General features: G+C 40.4%; 2 protein-coding genes across 2 annotated transcripts in view; one reads left to right on the top strand and one right to left on the bottom strand.

Moving 5' to 3' along the window:
- The first annotated feature begins 111 nt into the window (after positions 1 to 111).
- On the top strand, positions 112 to 8,926 carry LOC140941228 (WW domain-binding protein 11-like). Its single transcript, XM_073390207.1, has 13 exons — positions 112 to 268; positions 408 to 439; positions 792 to 885; positions 1,664 to 1,761; positions 2,225 to 2,262; positions 2,480 to 2,532; positions 3,230 to 3,255; positions 3,477 to 3,534; positions 4,106 to 4,157; positions 4,826 to 5,160; positions 5,580 to 5,719; positions 6,263 to 6,728; positions 7,786 to 8,926. Exons 1-13 carry the CDS (start codon positions 205 to 207, stop codon positions 8,052 to 8,054), a joined length of 1,725 nt encoding a protein of 574 aa, XP_073246308.1. The 5' UTR covers positions 112 to 204; the 3' UTR covers positions 8,055 to 8,926.
- A 6,038-nt stretch (positions 8,927 to 14,964) lies between these two features.
- LOC140940830 (phospholipid-transporting ATPase ABCA3-like) overlaps positions 14,965 to 27,286 on the bottom strand; it is a 24,229-nt gene continuing 11,907 nt past the window's right edge. Inside the window, exons 11-18 of the mRNA XM_073389791.1 lie at positions 27,269 to 27,286; positions 26,527 to 26,768; positions 25,844 to 26,023; positions 24,944 to 25,438; positions 20,891 to 21,078; positions 17,893 to 18,080; positions 15,965 to 16,135; positions 14,965 to 15,657 (exon numbers count right to left, since the gene is read on the bottom strand). The exon at positions 27,269 to 27,286 is cut by the window's right edge and continues 151 nt beyond it. Coding sequence (XP_073245892.1) covers positions 15,276 to 15,657; positions 15,965 to 16,135; positions 17,893 to 18,080; positions 20,891 to 21,078; positions 24,944 to 25,438; positions 25,844 to 26,023; positions 26,527 to 26,768; positions 27,269 to 27,286 — 1,864 coding nt within the window. The 3' untranslated portion in view covers positions 14,965 to 15,275. The remainder of the gene's footprint in view (positions 15,658 to 15,964; positions 16,136 to 17,892; positions 18,081 to 20,890; positions 21,079 to 24,943; positions 25,439 to 25,843; positions 26,024 to 26,526; positions 26,769 to 27,268) is intronic.

The raw sequence follows: 27,286 nt of genomic DNA, 5'->3' as shown, positions 1-27,286 counted from the left end.
CCGGGGCATCCATCCTACCCGTCTTCCAACACTGCTAAAGTACCTTTTTTCTACTACCCAGAGCGTAACTTTTTGTCTCGAAAGGCCAGGCTGCTTTCCCTACCTGGCTGCTCAGCCGAAGGAGGACGCCATGATGTTTTAGTACTTTGCACATTTTCTCTTTGATTTTGCTGCAGTTCGTGTGGTAAACACAACAAGATCAAGATGGGGAGGCGGTCGATATCAACCACAAAGAGTGGAAAGTTTATGAATCCAACTGATCAAGCAAGTAAGACTTTATCTCATTCGTTCATAATGATTTTACTTCCTTCCTCAATTTTGTGTCTTTTTATTTAAACGTTCATTTACATCTGTAGCTATGCTAAGCTTTACTCATTTCACCTTAATTGTGTTTTTTACATTGACAGGAAAGGAAGCAAGAAAGCGAGAATTGAAGAAGGTTTGTATCGATTCGTTCGTTTGTGTACAGAGGCAAGAATGGTTAGGTATTGATGTAATAACTAGCTGCACTAAGATCAAACTATTGAGCTTATATCACAGCTGCATAGCACTCTTTTTAGGGGTTTACCTCGGTGTAAAAATCTGTGAATTTTTTTTTGTTTTCTAGCTACTTTTTTCCTTGGCTCTGTCGTACTGACTTCTCTTTGTATTCATTGTTTTACGTCACTCATGAGTTTCACAGGTTTTTACATTGAGGATGAGCCCTATTTAGTCTTAGATGTATCTCACTTGTTGTCCTCATCCCCTAAGATCTGTATTGTCTGATAATTTTTCTCTATTTTTACCCACAGAATAAGAAGCAGAGAAAGATGGTGCGAGAAGCTGTCTTAAAATCCAAAGACCCTAGGAAAATTTTGGAAGAAATCGAGAAAATAGAAAATATGGGTAAGTAATTTTTATACCACTGAAATGACTACATTTCACTGAGGACAAGTGGAAATCTTCAGGTGTAAGTTATGAAAGTGGTGGAGTCTTAAGGGGTAGAATTAAAAGTTTTGATCCATGTAAGGTTGCTGGTGGAATCTAGAATCCTACATTTTGGACTCTGAAATTCAGCTCAAGGAATCCGAAATCCCCCTTATGATTGAAATCTGAATTCTGAGTTCCACTGAAGAAGAATCTGGAGTCCAGTACCTCGAATCTGGAATCCACAGTTTGGAATCCAAAATCCAAGACTGTGTTTGATTAGCTTCACGGGGCAAAAAGTTGAAGTAATCTTTAGCGGTAAAACCTTAATGCTGAAGGGAATTTGTGGGAAAATATAAATTTCTCTAGTAAAGACCTTGAACTACAGCTAGTCCAGCAGTGCAGTGCAGTATTAAATGCATCAGCCCATATCCTCCTGTTAAAATACCACTCAAATGTAAGTTGACAGTTACTCACATCTTGATCCTTGAGATTCAGTTCTTGATAATTTCTCAAAATTTTTGGGAAATGAATATTGAGTGAAGGTGCTGCATCATATCTGACTAAAATTATATGTGCATTTAAAGCATATTTTCAGCATTTAATTCTTTGTCATACTATAAAACTTGCATTGCTCATTCATGAAGCCCTCTTTTTCCCAGGTTGTAGAATCCTGAATCCTGAATACTCCTCATCACAATATGCACGTGTACCACCCCGATATATTTTAGAATTTGCAATGATTTTCTTCTGTTAGAAAATGATGCTGGACCAGTCCCTCTTCCAAATGACAAAGCACTGAAAGACAAAAAGAGAAAGCTAAAAGAAACACTTGATAGGATGGTTGGTCTTCTTGTAAGTAAAGTTGTAGGATTTATCTTTTTTATTGTTGAAGTTTATCACCAAAACTCTTCTTCATATCTTAAGTTTGTGAAATAATAATTTGTAGACCTTTTTCAAAGAAGTAAATTATCTAAAATATTTTTCAACATTTAGTTGTAGTTATATAAAAAATATATGGTATGGCCTGGTACATTATTTTAATACAGCAAATAAATGTACAACTTGGATGCTAGTAGATTTGGTAATGTTTCATTGGAAATTTTCTTTGCACTTTTTAAGTGTAAGTTACTGATTTTATGTAGGGAAATATCACAGATTCATACAAAGTTTGTCAATGCAAAAGCTCAATTCAGTTGTAGCAACATACCAGGTTTTCCATTCATACATGTACAGCGTACAGTGTAGTTCTTGGCCCCTTGTGAATTTTTTCCCTTTTGTTTCCTCTTATAATTTGTGACATTTCACTCTTCCATAGGAGAAAGATGATCCTTCTCAGTCTGGACTTTTGAGACAGTGAGTTCAATCAGACTTGTTTTCATTTTTGCTTTTATAAGGGCGTGAAAAATACACTTGAAGTCAAATTTGAACACAGTAGAAAAAAACTAGGTCAAGCTTTACACATTCTGTGTGTTTTAGGTCTTGTGGATTTATGAATGACACAATGTAGTAGTTACAGACTGTATTTTGTCATTGCATGTCAAGCAATCTTCTTTGTACCCCAACCCTGTAGGTTGATTGCTGAAAGTGAGAGAAAGCGTTTGCTAGCCCAGATGTCTGCCAATGGTAATACTAATAATTTATTGTTTGAATTTGTAAGAGGGTAGTTATTGAGTAGTTATTAGCTATGTGTAATCATTATGGTAATAGGCTGAGTGGAGTCCATTTCCCTTTGTTATCATACGAGTGATTAACAAAATCCCAGAAGTCTGGGAGAGTTAGTTTGAGTATAAGAATAATTATATTTTTAGGTTTTTAAAATAAGCACAAGGTATTTGGAAAGTTTTTTGCTACAAGCATGACTTGTTGGAAAAACCTATTGAAGTGGACACATCAGTAATTGTATGTAATGTCCAATTATTATTACTGAGACATGACTCATACTGTCCTTTTACCTGTCCTACATTGTATTAATTCTGAACTCAGGGAAGCTGATAGCCAATTGGATTTGATAATTTTGTCATATATTATTATAATTTTTTTTGTAATCAGTCATTGAATTTTATCTTTAAATTTTTATGAACAAACGAACAGTAGCAATAAAAGGAAGTTGCATAGTCAAGCTGTTTATACAACTTAACTCTCCACATTGTAATAAAGTTTTAAACCTTCTTGCTTTAGGGGTTAAGGTCTTCTATATTAAGCTGTGTTGATGAAGTAAATGCACCTTCTGCTATGGTTTTGACTGATAATGTAAGCTGATATATATTTTAACGAAGTATGTTTATAACTACGTTTTAATTGCTGGGTCCTTTCCTTACAGAGTCAAGACAAAAAGCTTTAGCAGAGGTGTGTAAATTAGATACTTTAGTGTAACAAAACATATTTTGTATGTTTTTTTGGAAAACGTGTTTAGCTGGTGTGTGTTTTCTTTGTACCACCCTAAAAATCAATAGATACTCCTGTATTTCACTTCTATTTGTACCATTTCATTTTTCAGTGTCGTCGATTCTAAAATTATTTTACAAGAAAAATAACTGTATCTTTAAATTGCTTTTCCATCATTTCAGGAAGCTAGGATTCCAGCAGATATTCCTTTACCACCCAACATCCCTCTACCACATGCAGGTGCGGTGCTTTTGTTCTATCCAATAAGTATATTATTTTAACAACTTTATACCATTTTTTTCTCTTCTTCCTGCTGCTACTTTTATCATTCTTGGTTGTTTCACCATTTCATGATAATTACCCTGTAGAAATTAACAATCAAATCAACCTTTCATTCGTAACAGTAGGCACATGGAAAATTCTTAAATCAAAATCAAAATTTCCTCGTGTGAAATTATGAGAAATAACCCTTTAGGTCCCAAGAGTGACCAACATCAATTTTCTCCTAACAACATCAGCAGATCATAAGAAGTAAAAGGTTATGAGAATTACTGAATTGATTACCAAAGGGAGAATGCTTTGATCTTAAACCAAATTCTCTCAACTATTCTTTAAAAAAATGTATGGAGATCAGTCTGGAGATCATTTGAATGGTAACTTTGAAAATTTTTGTACGCACATTCCAGAATTGGCTCCCCAGGAAAGGAACCCAACAGAGAATTTAAACCCAAGTCAGTGATAAAGGGGTCCTCAAACAACTTGGCCCTAAAGACTGTTTTCTCAAGAATCAATTTTAAATAATTTTTTTCAGGAATGTTGATGCCAAGTGATATTCCTCTCCCTGGACCATTGCCTGGACAACTGTGAGTTTCTGTTTATTATTCTTGTTTTAAATGCCATTGTTAGTAGTACAACTGCAGGGCACAGAATAACAGCCGGTCGAGGGACAATGTCAGACCAGAATGGCGACTTGTGCGGCCAAAAACTTTACTAACCAGTCATGTTGACCGGTCATTCATTCTTGAACCAACTGCTAAATCCTCACCTGTTAATCTTATATTTATGTGCCTTGGACTATGCTGCTGCAATGCAAGGTTACTCATCTATAGTGTAACAACCTGTACCTGGATGTCTCAAAATGTTCATTTTTACCAGCTTTTTCATGTGAAGTTGGCATCCAGTCTTAATAATGGTGTAGATAATGTGTACTTACCTTAACTTTATGTTACTTTAAAAAATGTGGCAAAAACATTTCACCTGTAATATTATCGTACCTGTAAAAAAGCAGTTAACATTATTATTATTTATGCATACAAGCTCTTTTATTACATGTTACTAGTTGGTTTTGCACTGGATGGGTTGTTGATAATACATGCCAAAAATTGCTGCTTTACTGATTTTTTTGCGCTGTGCTATTCTCTTAGCACACAACAAGAATCATGTAGTGCACTACACAATTCTCATTGCGCAGGAAACAAGACATGACTGGTAACTTACTTTTCAGCAGCACTATACTTTTATTCATCATCAGGCCCCTTCCTCCTGGATTAATACCCCCCGGTCCACCACCAGGGCCCCCACCAACCCTCCCCCAAGGAGTTGTGCCACCTGGTCCCCCACCAGGACCGCCGCCAGGTGCTCCACCTGTCAGCATTCCCCCACCCCCACCTCCTGGAACAGCACCTGATGACTTAGAGGGTAGACCATATGATGATGGTGATAGTGAGGGTAGTACTAGTGAATCAGGGGGTGAAGAAGAAGAGTATGACCCTGCAGTTCCGCTGGAGAGGCTGGAAGGGGAAAATGATGGGCAACCAATTGGTGAACAAGATGACAACACAGATGAGGAGATGGACAGTGAAGGAGGTAAATTCTCCCACTCCCAATAAAATGTATTCTTATTAGAAACCTTTAGCCTTTACTCATCTTGCCTCATTTTTATGTTGAATGTTGTGGAACAAAAAACATTAAATGATACAGTTGGGCATCAGACAACATTCACCTGAAATTTGTCCATTGTCTGACAAAATCCTGCCAGTGGTTGAGTATGAAGACTTGACTAATCAAGTACAAAAATATATATTATTTTGAAGCTGATAATTTGCATGGTACTGATAGAATGCAAGTCAACTTATCATGTTCCCTGACAACTTTTATAGTCTGTCTGACTGAAAACATTGACCTGGTCAGGCATACGGTATGTCCTGTCTAAAAACAAAAATTATCTTATTTACAGCCCTGAGCTTAGTGAGATGATATCAACTAATTTCTCTGTTTTGCTGCAGAGTCGAGAGAACGTCAAAGAACAGTGAGGTTTGCTGATGAAGTTGAGCAAAGTGGGATTCAACCCTCAAACAGTGCCAATACATCATCCATTCAAGATTTTCTTCTCAAAATGGCTGGTCAGCCTCTTCCAGAAAATAAGGTTCAAATAATAATTATTATTGTGTTGAAAAGAAGACATCCTAAATAACATACTTGTTAACCTGTGCTTAGTGGTCACCCTTGGAGAATGACACACTGACAGGGTAATAGAGGTTGTTGATGTGATGTCAGGAAGAATCCACCTAGTGCAGATTGACTGTAGTCATGAAAAGGTTTTTGAGAGTAACATTCAACTGTACAAGTTCAATTCATGGTGGTCGGGTTACTTCTCTGCCGTCATTCAAAGTCAAAATCTTGCTATAAAAAGTAAGTTAGATTATTGCAGATATGGAAACACGCTTTTAAATTAATTTGGCTAATATTACTGAGCTTTATGCAAGTACACTGCCCATTCTCAAGAGATAGATCACTTTACGATGCTTTGCCGAATTTCGGTTTTTGTGGCATATTGATTAAATCCCCTCCATTGGAAAAAAAAAATAAACCCACCATTTCAAACTTGCAGGTAACCTAATTTTAGTTGTGTAATGTATGTCACCTTTTTCATTAACCAAAGTATTTTCTCTCTGTTTCGTCAATGCAGAAAACATCAGAGGAGCAAGGAGACCAAACCAAGAGAAGCACAACACAGGTAGCCCAACCACCAGGACCACCCCCGGGGCCACCCCCTGGTCAGCTACCCCTGGGAAGTCAACAACCTGGATCCTTACCAATCCAACCCAACTTTGCGATCAGACCGCCCCCGCGGATGTTTCCCCCCGGTCCCCCACCTGGTAGGCCTCCAGGTCCTCCCCCAGGGATGCCTGGCATGGTTCCCCCAGGACCACCCCCTGGGTTACCACCTAACATGATGGCGCATGCTCTGGCAAGAGGACCAAGACCCCTTATGCAGCCGCCCATGTCGCTCCCGCTAAGGCCTGGAATGCCCCCACCCCCTCGACCACCCCCTGGAATGGTTCCTCCCCCACCCCATGGTGCAGTTTTATCAGCGCCTCCGACCTTTATCAGCAAACCACCCATGGCTAATCCAACGTCTGACGGTGGAAAAGGTACGTACGACGCTGTGTCATTGTTGTTGTTGTTTCAAACAATTTGTTACCTACATTGTAATCACCATTATTAGGGTGCTTAAGCAACTTCAACAGCGGAGAAGACGCTAGACTTGCTGCAAGTCGACCTGTTGGCGATCGGAGCGAGCCTTCTTTGGCCGCAAAGCGGCCGACCGCGAGCGACGAAGTCGCGAGAGGTCTTGTCCCGCGCTATATGAAATCCTACGAAGGACTTTTTTGAAAGTCTAAGAAGTACGCATTCGCTCTCTTTCAAACTTCTTCAATCATATTCCATCTCGTTCAATTTTTCAAATGTTAGCAAATGTTTCTGCGGTTGAATTCTAAAGAACTCTGTCTAAGTTTAGAAAAAGAAAAAGAAAATCGTTGTCTTATGTTCATGTAGGCGTACTCCTTCAAACGTGATATAGACATTTCACGTCGTGGTCGTGCAACGACGCAGACAAAAACGTGATGCAGGTGCAAACTTGTTGTTTTGCTAATCTGTTGCCGTTCTCGTTGCCATCGCTGCCGTTCTTGCTCAACCCTTTAAGCCCTAAAAGTGATCAGGATCAAATTTCTCCTGCTAATATCAATGCTTTGTAAAACAGAGTGGTCATGAGAATTACGGACATAATCACACAAGATGAATTTACTTGATGTTTTATCAACTTCTCCCCACTACTTCTATTGGAAATGAATAGGGTCAACAAATGAGAATTCAAATCTTGATCGTAGGGTTTAAAGGGTTAAGGTCCCTCAGTGTTATTAAATGAATACTTTGTTAAGGCTGGTGGCTTGGTGTTCGTAACTCTCCTGATGCACCCATAACAACATAACACAGGTAAACTCTAGTGAATTCTCTTCCAACCAGTATCAATGGACTCCTGTTAGAAAGGACCGACGTATAAAGATAACTGTACGAAAACGAAAAGCGCCCCGATCTTAGGCCCATTTTCAGCTCGATGTTTGCGTTAAGAAAGAAGGATCGTCCCGAGAGAGTAACAGAAGAGGTTAATTGATTCTTTTTAATTCGTATTTCTTTCTTTCTTACTTGAAGGAGCAACGATTGTCAAAGAGGCAACGGCGACAATTAGCGCCAAACCGCAGTTACGAAATACACAAGCGGAGTTAACCAAACTTATACCTACGGCATTACGAGTCAAACGGGACCAACCCAAGAACAAAGCCAAGCTTCGGCCTCCAACTTCTGGATCAGAACCTCTCGAAACTTTACCACAACAAGTTTCACAGCCAAAGGTCGCCGAAACCGGGACCAAAGACGATGCTTACGCGCTTTTTATGAAAGAAATGCAAGGACTGTTGTAAATATTTTCTCTTTCTTTTTCGGATTTTTTTTTTGTTTACTTTTATCCTTCCGCATGTTAAATGAGAGTCAAGTTGTGGATTTAGGAGATAAGGCAGGGAGGCAGATGATGAGAGAGGAGGCACGGCTTCTGTGTGTGTTGTTGTTGCAGTTGTTGTTGTTTCTGTTGTTCTTGGTAATATCCAAATTGAAACGGCTGTAAACCACTTTCTCTCCACCTACCGAAAGCGATAACAACAGCATGGAAGCCGGTCGTTTCGATACACGTCGTTGCGATACGAAGATAAGCAGTGTAGCTGCACAAAAATTTCGATCATTTAGAGTATAGTTAGCGTGACAAGAAAAACGTTGGGCGTGAATATTCCTCATTAAAATGTCAACTACGCGAAATTATTTACACCTCGACTGAATCGACTTATATCGAACAGGCTCTCTGTTTGGGGAAAGATTTTTTCACTCTTTCCCCAAACAGGGAGCCTGTTCACAGGCTAATATTGAAACGACTTGTAACGAAACGACTTTGTATCGAAACGACCAGTAAGCCAACAAAATTATTCGTCTTCCCTCACCGCTTTCTCGGTTCTTTCCTCTAAGTCTGGATACTGGAGGGGAGAGTCGTTTCGTAAGCGAAAAGACTTATAACGTGAGCGAAACAACTCACGACGTAGGCGAACAGGACGTAGGCGAAACGACTGTAAACCTACTCTGGTGGCTCCACGAGACTTGGCATGATTTAAAATAAATATCCCAAGATAACACTGGTAGTTAAAAGCGGCGAGAAAACGAGAAAAATAAACTGTAACTTCTTTTTGGCGCGCAAGCGTCAGACATTTGAGATGAGCTTTGACAGAAAAAAAAGAGAGAGAAATAGTGCAAGAGCGTTGCCTACTTTTTTTTGCCCCCCCCCCCCCCCTCCCCCTCCCTTCCTTATCTGGATCTGCTACTAGATAGGGACTTCACTAGTTGAAGTATATAATAGGGTAGGGAAATCTGTCATTTGGGTCTGTAAAAGGGCCCAAACACAGGAAAAAATAACGGATTCCCATTTTTGGATATTTTAGGGTATTTAAAGAATACCCACAAAAATCCCAAATTTGGAAGAGTGAGACAAGTCCCAATCAGGGAACTTGGTTGGGAATTCCCTGGTTTGGACTTGTCTCACTTTGCCAAATTTGGGATTTTTATGGGTGTTCTTTAAATACCCAAAAATAGCCAAAAATGGAATCCGTTATTTTTTCCTGTGAAAAGGGCAAACAGATGAATTTTATGGCATTACAAAATCGAGAAAACGTTTTATTTTTGTGATTGATTGAGGTTAAGGGGTTAGACCACGGGGCGGGGCCTCCCCGTATAAACATTTGTTGAGTAGTATGGCAGTAGCCCCCCCGGGGGATTTAAACAAGGTTACAGGGGTAGCAAAGTTACAGAAGAAAAATGAAACAAAACAGAATGCAAGGCTGGTACTACGGTAAAGGGCTGATTTATTATAGGCCAATTACAACCCACTTTCAGCATGTCACGCTGTAAGGCAAGACAAGCCTACCTCATAGATAGAGGCAAAACCCTGTCACCAGACCGAAGGAATGAACATTGAACTTTTTCTATTTCTATTTTTATTGTATAATCATTTACCAATATATTATTTTATCTGGATTTATAATTGTAGTTAATTATTAACCACTTATGTAAATTTTAAATTTAAATTTTAGGAACCGTTTAGAGACATTTTTTCTCGGTATAGCTCTGGCCCTGAGGAAGGTTAATGTTGTTAGCGGAAATATTGGCCTGTAGTAAATCTGCCCTTTGCCGTAGTACCAGCCTTGCATTTAGTTTGGTTTCATTTTACACATCAAGTGACGTCTGGTTACAGCACCTCTTTAATTAGAGATCCGGCAAGAGGAACCAGTCAGTTACGTTTGACATATTTACGTGTTGGGTGGACCTCTGCATTCAAACATATTAGATGACTGAATGACGCAACCTCGTCCCCAAGATCTTCTCGCTTTAGTAGAAAACGAGAAGAGCCTGGGAACAAGCTACAGCTGAGTAGTCTCCCCTTCACCGGCCGGAGTTTTTCCCATTCAAAATGGCGGTGCAAGTGTGTTTTCGCCGGTTTCGCTCATTCCAACTGCTTTTCATAAATACAGCCTACACACGCTTAAAAAATCCTTTTTTGAATGTGAGAACACCTTTTCCAACTTTAACACCACGAGTTCTGCGTCCATTTACTTTAACACGAACGCTATGTTCCGACGGTCGCCAAAATGACGAAGACCCCAATGTAAAAACTGCGAATTTGGTCATAACACAAGGGCCCATTGAGTGGCTTTTAAAGACAGTGAATCTATGGCTCCTTCAGAAGTTTATTGATCACGAATTTGAGGAACGCGAGTTTCTACGAGGGGCTAAGCAAGCCTTGTGTGTTATCTCCGAGCTAATAAACAGGCGAAGCTGGGAGGAAATGGAGGGAATAATGTCTGAAAAACTTGCAAGTGATATTCAACACAACACTGACTTGATTGAAAAGCTGGGACCAGTGGTCACGTGGCAGCAAATTATATCCGCAAACATCCAGAAAGTGCAAGTTGGTTTTGTGGAGAACGGGAAAGGCAAATTAGTTGACATTCAAGTGGCGTTCATGTGTGCAAATCAAAACAAAGACGAGTTCTTTGAGAAACAGCTTGGAAATGTTAAAATAATCGGCATTCCTACTCCGAAGATTGTGTATTACACATTCAGAAAATTCATCTTCCCTGATTCAGTTAGTGACTGGCATGTAGATGCCATTTCAAGACAGTAATACCAAGGGTGTATCCTCATCAAGGTTCTTGAATATAATCCCTGAATGCTTTGCATTCAAAACTAAAAAATCCACACTCTGAGTAGCCTGCAAATTAGGCATATTTTGAAGTGTGAACACTGATACCATTTTCAGGACAAATGCTCTCCTGCTGTGTGCCCCTCCTCTCTTAGTTTTTTATTTGCTTTCAAGATTGTGGCTGTGATCAATGTACCTGTAAGTTTTCGCTAAAAAAAAAACACCTGCTCTGCAGGCTATGCTGTGAGTGCTACATCTGGATTTTTGGATTCATCATCTGTCTGTTTGTCTACTAGACAAGAATCTAATGTGTCAGATGCACCTACTGGTGAGCTGCAGTTTTCCTGTGAAAATATGAGGCCTGCTACAGTCTCACTCGTGCTAGAAAATTCAGTTTAAGAATTCTTGCTATGTGCTGTTGACCATCAATCCAACCATGGTTACAAAAGTACAGTTCTGATCCACATATTTTGGAAGTCTCTCCATTACTTGGATGCTTGATAAAAACCATTCTCTAGCCAGTAGGTGTAAAATTCAGGCAAGAACATGCTCAATAGTTTCTAAATGCAGCTGACATTTTTGTTATTTATTTCAACTTCAAATCAGAAGAAAGTGAGAGATTATTAAGTGTGAGTGGTGGGAGGCTTTTGACACTATTTTAACGTTTTTAACAAGGCATCTTTATCCCTGTCATAATAGCCTGTGAACAGGCTCTCAGTTCTTTTTGGGGAAAAAAATAGCGAAGGGAAAGGAAATGGGGGGGAGAGAGCCCTTTTTGCTTTTCCCTCTCTCCAGTTCCCCGCTCGACCAAAGGCCTGTTCACAGGCTATATCATAAATGATCCATGACCAAAAACAAGAGGATAGTATCTGCACACTAGAAAATTAATCATTAAAATGATCATAGCCACTAAAAAGAAATTTGGCCACTTATTTCTATTTACCAATGATGAGAAAAGTGTACCCTGGATTTTTTAAGGCCGAAACTGTCCCTTTCTGAAAATGTTCAGTAATAGGTGAACAACAATTTTGTTTTGGATTTGAGTAAGTTAAGCATCTTCCCTTGGTTGTTATGTTGTCACTGTTTTTGGTGATGTCCTTCTTAACAGTGTAACCTGTTTCCATCTATACGTATAACGAGGCCTTCCAGGAGGGGAGTGGGGGTATGCTGTTGCTTTGTTGTTCTTTTCAGTGAGACTGCCTGTAAAGTTGGTTGGAAAAAAATGCTGCTGTTGGTTCAGCATAAAGTTTTGTGAAACTCTATTTTTTGGGGGGGGGAGGGGGGATTTACAGCAGATATAGTACCTGAAAAGAATTAATTGTTATTAACCTTTCTCCCTTGAAAAGCCCTCTGTAATATGAGTTAAGAACCCACAGTTAACATACAAGGGCAAACCTTGCCTGGTTGGTAAATTCAGCTTTCAATTGATGACAATGGAGTGTTAAATTGACAACTCATGTTTATGTTAAGGCAATACCTCATTCAACCTTTGATTTAGTGATATTAAAGAAACTTTTACACTCACCTTGCAGTAAACACAAGGCCCCGTCTCATAGCACTTTAGAAGCCACCCTGATGATAAAAAAATAGAAGACTCTCGCAGTGTGGTCTACCTTAACGTCGGATGGGTGGGTAAATAACAAAGAAACAAGGGCAAATCACTGGGCAAATCCCAATTCCGAGGCAAATCGTATCCTGTCATTGTGTTCATTTATCATTCTTCATGGCATCATCACAAAGGCAGCGAAAACGTCACTACTAAAATGATTTCGAGTTTTCCATATCATCGTCGCGATTATTCCAAGCGTGACGAAGCAGACGAAGCTCTATAGCAATAACATTTTAATTATTTGTGGGAGAAGCTAAAATAGATTGTTCCCTTAACTATTTACTGACTTTACTGGGATGAGTTCTACGGCAACTTTAAAGTTAAAACGGGTAACAATAACCTGCAACTTACTTTGCAACATTGCTGCCAAACGAGTTGAAAAGTTAGGGCCGTCCAGGGTTTTTGGGTATACAGTATATTGGGGTATTTAATTTCAGGTATACACTACTTTTATGCTTAAAATTGGGTATAAAGTATTCACTCACGACTCATTTTGGGTATAAAGCATATTGTGGTTTTCTTAATTTTGATATTTTACACGATTTTTAGTATAGTTTTTGGTATATTGGAAGGTTTATTTCGGGTATTTTGGTATTCCACTACCTTCCACCGCCAGTCTACCCTAAAAAGCGATGTTGCGAGTTTTATCACCCAGGAATCAAATCTGTCTTGCAACAAATCAGGTTGTTGCAAGCTGAGTTTATGCTAACTTTTGATTGGATAAAATTTAGCGGGAGTCAGGCCATACACAGGGGAGTTACGTCATTAGTCGCAAACAAGTTTGTATAGGGCCGTTAAAACGCGCAACATGTACAGATTTTGTTACAAAAAAATGGAAGTAGTCTCTACTTTCTACAACAAGTTTCCATAACCTTTCAAGACAGGTTCGATGCGTGGGTGGTTAAACGTGCAACACCGCTATTAAACTCGTTTTGCAGCTATATAGACTGCGAGAAGTCTCTCTTTTTCTTCGCGAGACGCGAGAAACGAGGGCATGCCTCTCCCGTCTCACGCCTTCCGAACCACGCGCGTGGTCATCTGCGTGTGTCGGGCGTTTTGCTCGTGACCAAGAAAAAGGAGAGACAGTACTGCTCGTAGTCTAGCAGCAATATTGCAAAACAGGTTACCTGTTTTTTCTGCTCGTTTTGCCGTACCTTTAGAGGCGGATTTATCGAAGTACTCCCATTACTGTGAAGCGAAATCTTGCAAGCTCAGCGGACTACCAAGTTCTGTCCGCTCTGTACGTTATCGTGGTTGGTGCTAGCATGTCAACACAAGTTTTTCTTTCTTTATTCCTAACAATTCGACAGCGCACGGTCGATATATCCACAGCGGATTTTATTTCATTTTCATACGCGAGCTCGACGATCCCTGAGAAGATAAAGGGTCTGTGAACAAGCTACTGTAGGTTACTGCAAAAGTTATGGTGGGTCTTGCTCTTAATATGAGTTCGGATTTGTTGAAAACCAAAGGTGGTTGTACAGTGGTAAAAAGTAGTTCGAAGACAGATACGTGCAACACTTGAGGCAAGACACAGGAAAGATCTAGCAACTTTTCATATTTTGCAATTAATAGTGTTTATATATACGTGACATTAACTGTCCTACACGATGATTTATACTACATCCGGTTTGTTCTCTTTTCAAATTTTTATAATAATAATTCGACTTTAGAAAATAATATTTAAAATATCTATAAAAAATAACTCAGTTCGGAAGGCGCTGTCTTATGGCGCGGATAAAAATTGTTTTAAACTACTGTTTCACTGGTTGGCAGTTATCTATCGCCGGTAAATAGTATCTGGTACGGATATAGTCCCGGGTAGGGTACTTCCTAGTAACAGGTAGCCTCCCACGTTTTTAGGGGAGGTCGTTTTTCATCCTCCCCCTAAAAACGCCTCCGTGGGAGGCTAAGTAACAGGCTAATGGGGATGTGCCGCTGCATAGGGTCGCAAATTTTCGAGAGTTTGAGGTTAAAAAAATTTTTGTACAGTTGACTCCCGACTGATAACTCGAACCTTCAAGGGAAATCGAAAAAGGTTCGAGTTATCGGGAGCTCGAAGAAAATAGCCGGGAGTAAAGAAAAAAACAGTTTTTAGTGCACAGTGAGCAGTTTAAACACATTTAATTGCAGAAATGTTGAGTAAAAATTGAAAGATACTTTCAGATTATAAATCAGAACATAAAGTAATAAAACGTTGCCTAAATAGAGCATGCATTTTACTTTTTGAGAAGTAAAGCTATTTCACGTTAGATTTGTGACAAACAACATCAGTCTCCACTATCGATCCACTAGTAAACAATATGCCTACAACACGTCAATGGGAAATTCAAAATTCAATGCTTCGGAGGCGGTACACTGTTTTTTCCCGACTTTTTAAGGGCTCAAAACATGGTTCGAGTTATCGAGGGTAAAATTATATAGAAATGATCTGAGGGGAAACAAAAATTACTTCGAGTTAGCGGGAGTTTCGAGTTACCGCGAGGTTCGAGTTAGCGAGGGTTCGAGTTATCGGAAGTCAACTGTATCTAGGAATTTGACACAAAAAAAATAGTGAATTCATGTCAGGATGATCGTCTTACTCGGTTTTAAAAGGTAGATGCATAAACAGAAAGTGGTAAAGTAAATTACATTCGACCAAAAGTGACAAAGATGGGGACTATAATTAGCCACACAATAGACTATAAAGGGGTCGAGGTTCTGAAAGGACAGCGGCACATATCCAGCAAAAATTGACCCAAGTAGCTCCCCCTCCCCCCAAGGGCTATAGTTTTAACTAGTATAGTTCACATTCCATTAATTGTCCTCCTCCCTCTGTCCTCGGGCAAAGTTCAGAAATACTTGGTCTAAGGTTGTCTGACTGACAGAGTAATCTTCAATATTGAAGTTCAGTTTGACTCTCTCTATTGCCCCAAACAGCTGAGCCCACGTTATGCTGGTATCGGGGATGTGATAGTGGACCATGCCTTGATGCTCGTCTTTCAACACGCTTCCAGGGAATGAGCTCTCTATAAACTGCTTCAGTGGTGCAGTGTCGGGTGTGTTGCTTGATACTCGAGCTAGAAGAGTGTATCCCTCGCCAAACTTGTGTTTAAGATGCTGCGGGCTTCCCAGACATTTTAATCGCCCATTAACCATGATCGCTAGCCGAGTGCATAGAGCTTCACATTCCTCCGTACTAAGAATAAAAAAGGAGAAACAATTGTAAGCTTTACAACTAAAAATAAGAAAGAAATGAGGGAAACCGAAAAAGCACAATGCAAACTGGCAAGAGAAAAATGTTTTGCCAGTGTCTTCAACTTTTCTTTGCTTTGCTTCAAGTGCTTGCAAGCACTGAATTGATTTTTTTATCCTGGACGCTTTTCTGCAAACATTCCCAAATAATTCACATAACTTTTTTCATCATTTAACCTTTAGAAAACCACGACTATGAAAGCATCCTTCCCAAGCATCCTAATTTTCTTTTCAGCATGGACCATACTCACCTATGTGACGTAATCACTATGCATCGTCCATCAGCACGAACACGTGACAGTGCATCCCATACTAGTCTTCTCGCTACCGGGTCCATGCCAGTTGTAGGCTCATCCAAAAACACCACAGGGGGATCCCCTACTAACGATATGGCAGTACTCAACTTCCGCTTGTTTCCACCACTAGGGAGAAGAGGTTTAAAAATATCACTCAGTGAGGAGCCCATAACCTAGCCTGTGCCAGGTTCTCATACAAAACAAGAAAAGGGAAAATAGCACGCGCGGGATCTGGAGAAGGGAAGGGTCTCTCTCCCCAGCCCCTGCGCGTATTTCACATCACCTTTTACTGCACGACTGCACTACACTACCATCTTGGAACCTGCGACATGCTACCTTTAACCCTGACTTAATTCGTGTCCCTCACATAGGCATTTACAGACAAGCTGAACTGAAGTATTACTAACCCCAATTTTTTGTTTTCGTTGAATAATGGCACCTGATTGACTGCTTAATTGTGCGATCCCCGTGTTTCTCCACTGTTTGAAGTAAGATACTTTTTACCCCATTAACGAGCATTTGTGGGAGATGTGGGAGATGAATACGAGCTCTGCTCAAAGGCGACGTTTGCCACGTTTTAATAAGCATAAGATCAGAAAGTGGCAAAGGAAAACGGGTTTTACGCGAATGGTACTCACAAGCCACCAAACTCAAACACATACCAATAGATATATCATCTAGTTCACAGAGCAGTTAGGATTGGGAAGATTCGCATGCAAGTTTTCCAGTAGTGTAACAATAAACAAAGCGAACGCGGGCTACAAGTATCCTAAGCCCGGGGGGGGGACTCCCATATGAAACAGACGGGGATGCTCGTCGTCTCGCTTAGGGGTGTAAATTTTGGATTTTGGTCTCGCTTAGGGTGTTCCGGGCAAAGCGCTAATATTTTAAGCCGCCAAGATCTCGTTTAGGGTTCCGCGAAGAACTTGAGATTTATGACAATGCTTTTAAAAACCTCTTTTAGATAAAAGCATTCGATGATTATATCTTTATATCATTAAAACTCATTGCATGTCGTATTTGTGTGTTTTTAAGCGGTCTCTTTTAGGGGTCAAAATTTGCTTAAGCCACGCCCAGATTCGTCTCCTTTAGGGGTCACAAAAAGCTTGAGCCACGCCCAGATGGTCTCCTTTAGGGGTTAAATTCAAAATTTCCGATGAGCATCCCCGTCTGTTTCATATGGGAGTCCCCCCCCCCCCCCGGGATCCTAAGATGACATTAAAGCAAAACTCGGACAATTGTAAGCCAAGAAATAGGTCATTGCATAAAAAAAACAATCAGGATTTCGCACAATATGATTGGCTGAGATAATTTGCACCACTTACACATCAGCCAATCAGAAGTATAATCCCAACCGCGTTTTCCCGCGCTTTGCGGCGGCTACATTTTTCTGTTGTAAGCTCTGATTCGTTTATCTCTTCATATGCAGGATTTTTCTTCGCTGTCATTGGTCGGTTTTAATTTCAAAATTAGGAACTGCTTTGTTGCAAGTTGACGAAACGGCAAACTCATACCCTGTTTACAGGAGTCCGGACAAATTTTTGAACGACAAAAACTTGCAAGGATCCGCCTTTTGTTTACACGGAACCCGCGGAACTGTGCAAGGTTTTCAACCGCAAACATTACTGCAATCTGCAGGAGAATTTGCACGGTTCCGTGTAAATGGGTTGCAGAGGTGAAAATTGGTGGTGTAAACTGGGTCTCGGGCTCGCATAGCCTTTTCCAGGCGTTTGGATTGTTCGGAGTGGCACAAAGTAACTATCGTCGCGCCGCTCCTAACTCTCTAAACGCCTGAAACAGGCTGAGGCTCACACAGCTAAGTTCCGAAAAAGGCAAGGGTATCCCAAGGTTTCACTGCGTATTAATGGCGAAATCAGAAATACCTGTAAGAACTTGTTAACTTATCCGCATGATCTTGAAGAAGCAATGCTTGAATAAGTTCCTTAACAACATCCGCTATCAAAACTTCCGGTACGCCTCGTAGCCGAGCATACATATACAGCAGCTCTCTTCCGGTCAGCTGATCTATTAAAGCGTCAAACTGAGGACAATAGCCAATGCGCTGGCGAGCCTAGAAGCAACACATGTGTCATGTTAAAGTTTGCCAAAAAGTTCTTTTCAAACAAGAATATGAAAAACAGTTCTGATCAAAGAGGCTCTGAATGTTGGGATTGGTGGAGGGCAGAGAACTGGACAAAAAACGTTGTTATAGCGAGGCGAATCCTGTTCTATGATCTGATCTATGGTTTGTTTGATTTAAACAATGTTACGCCAGACGATTAGGAGGGGGGTGAATAGGTCCGCGGATCGGCGGATTTGGCCTTAAAAAGCTCACGGATTGTGGATTTCGGCGATAAATTGAGCGGATTCGCGGATTTGAAAAATACCGTGGATCGCGGATCAGCTGAAAGTTTTGGCCCGGTTTCCGGATTCTGTCAGTCTAGAAGTTCGGATCGTGGATCGGATCATCAATTTTCTGTCGGCCTTGGTCAATGTGCTGGTGTTTTGTCGGCTAACGTTTCACTTCCGAGGTTTCCGGAAGACTTTCTCGTTACCCGACTCATACGGTATACATGAATTCCAGTATAGACAGCGTGGCGGAAATGACGTCGGGCAACCTTGCCATGGTTCCTGCACGGTGACACATGGTTCATGTAATGGCAGTAATGCTAAGTGACCTGACAGGATCTGTGAATGCGTTCGTGTAGCCTGCGTAGCAAGCGTTTCCTCGCGAGGTTCGTCTAGGAGAAGAGCAAAAAAAAAAATGAATGGCGGGGGAGGGGGAGGGGAAAGAAGGAACCGCTTGCCCGCAAACCCCACGATTTTGAAAAACTGCGTTCGCCCACGAACGCAGCTTCTGATTGGCGCGGTGCGTGTAATGTTGATTACTTAGCATTCGAAACATCAATCAAACCAGGTATGCTTTGTTTTCGTGCGTCACAGATCTGGTCTCATCTGATTTGTGGTCGCAGATTACAAATGCTTTGGACTGATATTTATTTGAATCGTGTTTGTGCGAAGGTTTATGAGATCAGAGTCTTCAAATTATATTTGGAGATCGAGCAGTAGAGACTAGGGAAGGCCAATTTATTGAGAATGACGGCGTGCGGATCTGACTGGAAAAAATGGACTGTTTGCTGGAGATAAAATCAACATAAATCAGAACATCGGTACTCGACACTAGCTAAAGCCGCCATGGACAAGCGATTTGTCAGCTTTTTGAAGTGAAGAGATTCTTTTTGTTTATTGGAAATTTAGCGGCATCTATTGTAGAGAACGTTTCGCCACAGGCTGAAGAGCAACCGCTCTGCAAAACTTATACCCGGCGGAGTGAATTGTTCCGGACAAATAATATAAAAAATTGGGTATAAAAAATTGGGGATCACGGCTTTATCTTCTGCTTAAAATTGTTGCTGATTATGAAGAAGCATTTATTTGATGTATAAGTCGAACAAATAAAGAAATATTTTTTTAAAAAAACAGGGCTATTTCAATTTACAAACTTTCTAGAACGGAGTATAAAAAAGAAGCCCATTTCTAGAACGGGGTATCAGTTTTAGGGCGAATTCTAGAACGGGGTATAAAAAATTGGCCCATTTCTAGAACGGGGTATCAGTTTTAGGGGAATTTTTTTTTAGAACGGGGTGCCAATTTGGAGTCCCGGGCGGCACATACCCACCCAAAAAGTACCCAAGTGCCCCCCCCGGGACGAGCTGTCAATTTTCAAATGAACCGAACCGTGAAATATCAAGGGGCGTTTTCCAGAATCGTGGGGTTTGTGGGCAAGCGTTTCCTCTTCTCCCCTCCCCCTCCCCCTTCAACCTTTTTTTGCTTCCGCTCTAACTTTCGCGCAATAACTCGATTGGAAACGCTTGCTACGCAGGCTAGCGTTCGTGTAAATTCCGGTTTAAATTGCAAAATGGAAACTAGAACTATCGAGTGTGTAGCCTTTTTCTACCACGAAGGTGCGAAAGGCGATGACTTTATTCAAAAAAATAAGTTTCGATACTGCGTCGATTCCAGTCAGTGGGGAAGTGTGGTGAAGCTAGGCGAGCACGTTCGGTAAGCTTTATATTTGGTTTATACATGAACTGATATAGATTTTGTTCTTCGAAGCTATTTCAGCTAGTTTGCTTGTCTTGATCGTTAACTTAATAGACCTTTTCACGGTTTCTCTCGCCATCTTGGTTGAGGGCAAACACGGCAAAAGATGAACCATGGAAAGTACTTACTGGTAAGCAAACTACCATGAAGTTGAGTTCTGCCTCTTCCGAATTTTTCGGCTCGACTAGAAGCATGTCCAAAGTGATGTCAGTAAGTAAATTTATTGAAAAATCTTTTACGCAATACCAGATACTTTCATTTTGCAAGCTTGCAGACTATTTGGTTAGTCAAATCTGTATTGTTGGAAGAAACATTTTAAGCTCTGTCCCTAATGCTTAATGTTTTGAAGCTGTATCGAAAACTTTATAAACATGAAGTCCCGCATCTGTTGCGATTACAAAACAGCTATATCAAGTAATTCATTTTTTCATGCTACAACGCTACTTTCTATATACCACGAAAACTTTTTAAAGTAACACGGATTCGGATTTGAACAAAAATTAAGTCGGATCGACGGATCGGGCCTTAAAATACCACGGATCGGCGGATTTGCATACCTCTATTCACCCCCCTCGATTAGCAACGGCGATTTTAGGACAACAATTTTCGAACAATGTTTTAACAATTCCAAGCAATGTCGCAACAATGTTGCAACGCTGAAAATCGTCGAGCAGTGAGGATTGTCCCATGTTACATTTCCTTTAGTTAGAGTGCAGTTATGTCGAATGTACTGAAAATACTAAGAAACCCTTTAGAGGCTAGAATCAATGAACGTACCCTGTTCATGTCCTCTCGGATGTCAAACCCGTCCACCACAGCAGTCCCGGATGTCATGGTCTCATCTCCAGTTAACATGCGAAACGTTGTTGTTTTTCCGGCTCCATTGAAACCAAGAAGGCCAAAACATTCACTCATGGGAACCCCGAGGCACAGACTATCTACCGCTATCAGTGGCGAACAACGACCTGGGGAAACAACGTGGCTTATTTACTTTTTAAGTTAGTTTCTATTCAATTAATTATATCCACGATCTTGAATAGAGATCACCTAAGATGGTTTCCAAACAAGGCTACCCGACCATTAAATAATACCAATGCTATAACCAACAAAATCATACTTGTGATTATCACTCGTATGATCAGCTGTATGATAACAGATCGAACTGGACTCCACTCAGTCCTATTACCATTATTTATAAAACTAGTTATAGTTGTCACTAAATCTGCCCCCGACCTTTTAAAACCCGAATGAAGGCACCTTGTGGTTGTCCATGTATTTGCCATGAACCTTTGAAATGCAGTTTTCGTATTAGAGTTTCTGAGTGTAATTCTTTTGTTCTCTTTTGTGTTTTCTCAATTATTACACTTTGTTTCCTGGGTTAATGAAAATCCTCATACATGACATGCCTAGGATGGACAATTGTTTTTTATACATCTCATAATGAGTTCAACCAACACCGCAAATGTAATAGAACGCGTGTTAAACAGCAAAACCATCTTTAATTATCTATTTGTAACTAAATTTCCTATAACTAATGTGTCGAACGGACACTTTGGCTTCGAGTGTGACATTCTTGAACGCAACGTCGAACGCAACTGATATAAATGATTTCGCAATAAACTAACCCTACAAAAACATGGACCACTGTTTCAGGTTTCTCACCTTTGAGATATTTCCCAGTTCATTTTTTCTGGCATGTCGTTGTATCAAATAAAATAATCGGGATTTCGCCATAAACTAACCCTAAAAACACATGGACCACTGTTTATTAAACCCTGAATACCTTAATATAGAACAAAACCCGTTTATTTTACGATAGCACCTTTCTTGTCTTTGACTGGGTTTTGAGAAATTTGAGCTATTCCTGATATGGTTTGAATCGAGTTTGTCGATCCACGTTGATAAAACCAGTTTAAAGTTCTGTCGATCCACGTTGCTGATTTGTGTCTGACAAATCAAGTTCTTTAATACCAAACAATTGTGCAGTACTGCTGAATAACTTTTTAACTCTATAGAAATATGTATCTCGCAATAACCTTCGCGAAACTGGGTTTGGTAACGGCACTCAAGTTAAGCCCTGTCGGTCGGGGTTACGAACTGGATGGGTGACCAACCGCGAATATCGTGTTAAAGGTCCATACACTGTTCTTTCTCTTCTTCTTCTTCTTTTTTGCGTATTATGTAGTGTTATTGTTAACAGTGTATTGAAAAGCACATTTAGCATTATTTCGCCGCCCGCATTTAGAAAAAGACAAAAACAAAGAACAAATATGGCCCGGTGCAGTTCGCCTGAAAATTATTGTTATTCGGGCCGTAATACGGAGCTGAAACTTTGCAGACTTTGATCTATATATCTGCGGGGAAACCGGCAAACTAAGAAATCTGGGTTTTCGACAGTGTAAAACGATCATAATTCCTTTGATTCCAATCTCCTGTTCCTCTGTCTGTTGTTGTCGGCGTTGCCTTCGCTGTGCTCATCGATGTTCCTTCTACTCCGCGGTTTCTTGTTGACGTCTTCTCCTTCGTTGTTCACGCTGAATTTGAAGTCGGCGTTCTCGCTCTAGAGGAGTTTCGGTGGAAAATCTTCCCGGACGAGGATTTGGAGCCACTTGTTGTGCTTGTGTACGACACAATAGAGTACCGAAGTGATGACGTCATAAAAATTAAATTTGTGAAATTATAGGATTTGTTAAGATATTCTGAAAGAACAACGTCCGAGACGCCTACTCGCCAAAAATTAGCAATTCGGGGCAAATTGTCTCTGAGATATTAGTCCAGTTATGCTGTGACGATTCCATACAAATCCTTCTAAATTTGGCTTGGTTCATAAGATTAGGAACCAGGTAAGATTTAGAAGGATTTGTATGGAGTCATCGGAGCATAACTTTGCTAATATCTCAGAGACAATCTGCCCCAAATTGCTAATTTTTGGCGAGTAGGCGTCTCGGACGTTGTTCTTTCAGAATATCTTAACAAATCCCATAATTTCACAAATTTCATTTTCTATGACGTCACACTTCGGTACTCTATTCGGCGAATGCGACTCGAATGCGGCCCAGTTTGCGCGGTTGCTGAGCCACGCGCACGCGCAGAAAATTAACCGGGACCACCGTGCGCGCCTAGTTTCATCAAATCGGGAAAGCTTCGCATATACTAACAGTAATACCATACTTCTTCTTTACGCGGGGGACATTAGGGTGCCTCCCCGGGTTCCGGCCTCTGGGCCGGAACGCTGCGGGGGCAATAACTAAGATAGTACGCGCGCTCTGATTGGCCGAGAGCAGTGTTTGCATGAGAGTATGTAAACATGGTTGTGGCGTCAAGTTGTTTGGCTTTTCGCGCTAATCACGCAAGCACCAAATTTGAAAAAGTTTTCGAGTTCAAAACTCGACAAATTTACTTTATTTACCCATTCCTTCGTCGGCTGAAACATGGAAAATCGTTACAAAGAAGGTGAGTCAATTTTTCTTCGCTTAAGCTGACATTTTAAGCGAGAAAACTCCGTATTTTGCAAAGCATCTTTTTGCAAAACAAGAACTCATTACGCGTGCAAGACTTCGTGGACAAGATTTTGCGATTAAATAATACCAATGCTATAGAGCGGTTTTCACTTGACTGTCGAATTGGGATTGGTTTTGGTTTTGGTTTTGGTTTTACTACGTCCTTTGGTTGGCTAGTGTATTTACTTTGGTTTTGGTTTTACGACAGTCAAGTGAAAACCGCTCTAACCAACAAAATCATACTTGTGATTATCACTCGTATGATCAGCTGTATGATGACAGATCGAACTGGACTCCACTCAGTCCTATTACCATTATATAGTACTAAGTAATCAAGTAGCCTACGATTCAAACGGATGTTTGGGTATTGAGGAAAGGTCTCCGTAAAGTTCTTCAGGATATACGGTCTTTCCACGTAGATACAGCGACCATATTGAATTAATTCGATTTAAGTAGTATTATAGGATGCCCAGGGGGCATGAGCACATTTCGTTTGTATTTTCGAGCGCTTTTCGAGGCATTTTTTCTTAAAGTTTTCGTAGAATAAGATTCTAGTGGGAAAAAAGATCCTTGTGCCGTGTTTGGATGTAATAATGATCGCCTTTTTCTAGTTTAGTATTAAAAATATGGACTTTCACTGTATATTTCTCTGGAAAAAGGCGATCATTATTTCATCCAAACACGGTACAAGGATCTTTTTTCCCATTAGAATCTTATTCTAAGAAAAGTTTAAGAAAAAATGTCCCGAAAAGCGCTCGAAAATACAAACGAAATGTACTCATGCCCCCTTGGCATCCTATAATACTCCTTAAATCGAATTAATTCAATACGGCCGCCGTATCGGTAAAAAGGTCTAAAGGATCGATTTCCTCATTTCATTGTCTGGCAGATATTAAGTAGAGTAGAATCAGAATTCAAAACCCCTTTGTGTTCATCGTTCATTACTCGAGGATAATAATAATAATAATAATAATAATAATAATAATAATAATGATAATAATAAATAATAAGCTTTATTTTTATAGCGTCTATATCATTAACTGGCTAGGCGCTTTACAAAAATGTATTAAAACTCTAAAAAATCTAACAAGTACATATAAGTATGAAAATTAAATAGAAATCTCATTATAAATTAAGAAAAAGCTTGGTGAAATAAATATGTTTTTGAAAGAATTCTTATGTCTTATGTCTTTAACGGTTTTTTGAGGAGATCTTGGGACTAGATCATCGTAGGCATAAACCACTACGTCAATTTTGTCGATTTTCCTGTTACTGAATTATGCCTAGACAGGACGTACGTAAGATACAAAAACCCGCGAATTGTACTCACATCCATTTCCTGAGAACACCTTAGTTAACTCCTTAATAGCAAGCACGTCGTCCATGTTCTCTGATGACATCACCCTTCTTTTTTCCTCTAAAACATCGTCATCATCGGACACTGAAGACTCTTCGCTCCGCAGCCCAACCGTGGAAAAACTACACCTGAAGATTCCCGTCAATCGGTTGAAAACCCCATACTCAGTTAATAGAACAAGGGCGTAGAAAACGATCCCTTCTAAGGCCAGGAATACCAGGAAGCGTCCAATACCAGGGTTGTCCCAAGATAGGTAGTTCTCTTGAAACTCCAACTGACTGCCGCCATATTCTCGAATGAGCTTTTCGCACTCAGCTTTGGTATGAAGACACCTGTCAAGAGCCTTGTTAAAGAAATCCAGAGCATTGTAGTTATCAAATATATCAAATAGGCCTTGACCAAGGCAGTAGTTCGGCAGAACAAGGAAGGCCCATTTCAGAGCGTTTGGTACGTCCAGGAGATCAAGTTCTAGGGTTAAATAAATAAAGAACAACAACAACAATATGTTAAAGGAGGTGAGGTTTTAATGTTGCATTTCCTTTGGCTTGGCTTTAAATTTAAGTCTAATAAAACCATGACAACAAAACTTGGCGTAAAGGGGGGAACAGCGCTCCGCGATCGGCGTGGCGGACGACTTCCGTAGCGTGACCATAACGCCTTGCTTATCTTCCCGGCGCTATTTTACACATCCACGCCGGGTCAGACAAGTTCGGGTAGGTCCAAAGGAAACAAACTTTAACATGGCCTAACACTCCACGGCACTACGAGCTAAAACCTCCGGCCATCATATCAATTTCCACCGTTTTGGTCTGAATTTGTCCTAAGTCTTAAGGCTCTCATTGACAAGGAAGATTTTTAAAAAAGACAAGTTACCTGGAATGCTTAGATCAAATACAGTCAGTAGACAAGCCTGGCCAGTAATAACGTTGAACATTGTTAGAACCACGTTGGCAGTGGAGGCGTTGCGGAAAACGAAGGAGAAGAGATACATGAGAGGAATGATGGCCCAGCCATACAACATCAGTAACATGAACAAGTAACCTAAGCGGGGACCTAAAAGAAAAGAAAAAAACTTTGATTCAAATTACAAACTGACGCACTGTATGGTTGATTAGATAAAAAAAAAACACTTATTTGAGTGTCGATGTATATGTTTTAAGAGCCCTGAGTATTGGTCAACCCCTTGGAATCGAACCCGCGACCTCCCACTCTATAGTCAAGCGCTCTACCGACTGAGCTAATCCTGCCGCAGTTTGAAAATGAAAAGACGCATAAAATAGCATAAATTCGCGCCTATTGACTTCGCCCCCTACCCTGCAGAAAGAATGGTAAATGCAGACGTATTTCGCGTTAGCGAACACTTAGGCATAGTCCCAGTAGTATGAGTTCCCAGCTCCAGTTCAAACCAGTTTTCCGGCATTATAACATGCCATATCCATTGCGAAGTTCACGTCTCAACACAGAAAATATTTTTATGGGCGATTAATGATGGAAATGTGAGAGCTTTGAGCCTCGAAATTGCCTTGTAGGCTTCTAAAAATAAATAAGTTACTTACCAGTGTAGGCTGGCACGTCACAAGCTGCTACAAGGATCAAAATCGACAGGGACAGGAGGAGGAAATTGATTAGGTCCCAGGTATAGGCAGAACCCCAGTAGCTAAATGGGTCAACACCGCTGACAAACTGCACATGTTTCGCTTTGTTTGCTCGTTCTTGAACAAGAAACACTACAAAGCTGGAGGCCAGAAAAGTCATGCAAACTAACACACTGGAGGAGATCTGGAAGCCGAGTATATTGCTGCAGTAAATGGAATAATTATAACGATAATTAAAAAATAATGATATTATTACAATCAAATAAGGAGGGAAATTCACTAACCTACATGCCAGAGAGTTCAATGTCATGTGCGATTTCCCGTTTCGGTCAAGTCTATACAGTGACCTACTTTTTTCTCGCCTCTTGGCCATTTGTGGCTGCTGCTTTTGGATGAAGGATGTGTTGGCCTGCAGCTTCCCGTTAAGGTTGGTAACCTGGGTAGAGTTTTACCCGAAAGTGGACTAAGACAAAAGAACAAACTTTTTCTACAGTCTTTGGTGCCTGGTGTCTGCATGCACTGCAAACTACTTTCACATAAGCAGTTAACCTCGATGTCAAGAGGCCAAGTTTAAAAAATTTTACAATTGGAAAAGGACGGGTGAATCAAAGAATAAACAGGAAAGAAAAAAGAGAGGAAACACGAGTTCACAGACTGTGTTATAGAAGAATCTAGACGGGTTTAATGTGTTGGTTAGCATTACCGCTGTAAATCGTTGATG

This window comes from Porites lutea, chromosome 6 (assembly GCF_958299795.1).
Source record: "Porites lutea chromosome 6, jaPorLute2.1, whole genome shotgun sequence".
In the NCBI taxonomy this organism is placed as follows: domain Eukaryota; kingdom Metazoa; phylum Cnidaria; class Anthozoa; order Scleractinia; family Poritidae; genus Porites; species Porites lutea.
The sequence above is the reverse complement of the archived record's forward strand: the minus strand, read 5'-3'. Positions and strand labels throughout refer to the sequence as shown.

What these genes read in the sequence shown, in the direction of transcription:
- LOC140941228 (XM_073390207.1), top strand. Translation starts at nt 205, where the DNA reads ATGGGGAGGCGGTCGATATCAACCACAAAGAGTGGAAAGTTTATGAAT. An exon ending in GACAAAAAGCTTTAGCAGAG is followed by an intron (nt 3,256 to 3,476) that starts GTGTGTAAATTA and finishes CCATCATTTCAG; the next exon opens with GAAGCTAGGATTCCAGCAGA. An exon ending in AACGTCTGACGGTGGAAAAG is followed by an intron (nt 6,729 to 7,785) that starts GTACGTACGACG and finishes TCTTACTTGAAG; the next exon opens with GAGCAACGATTGTCAAAGAG.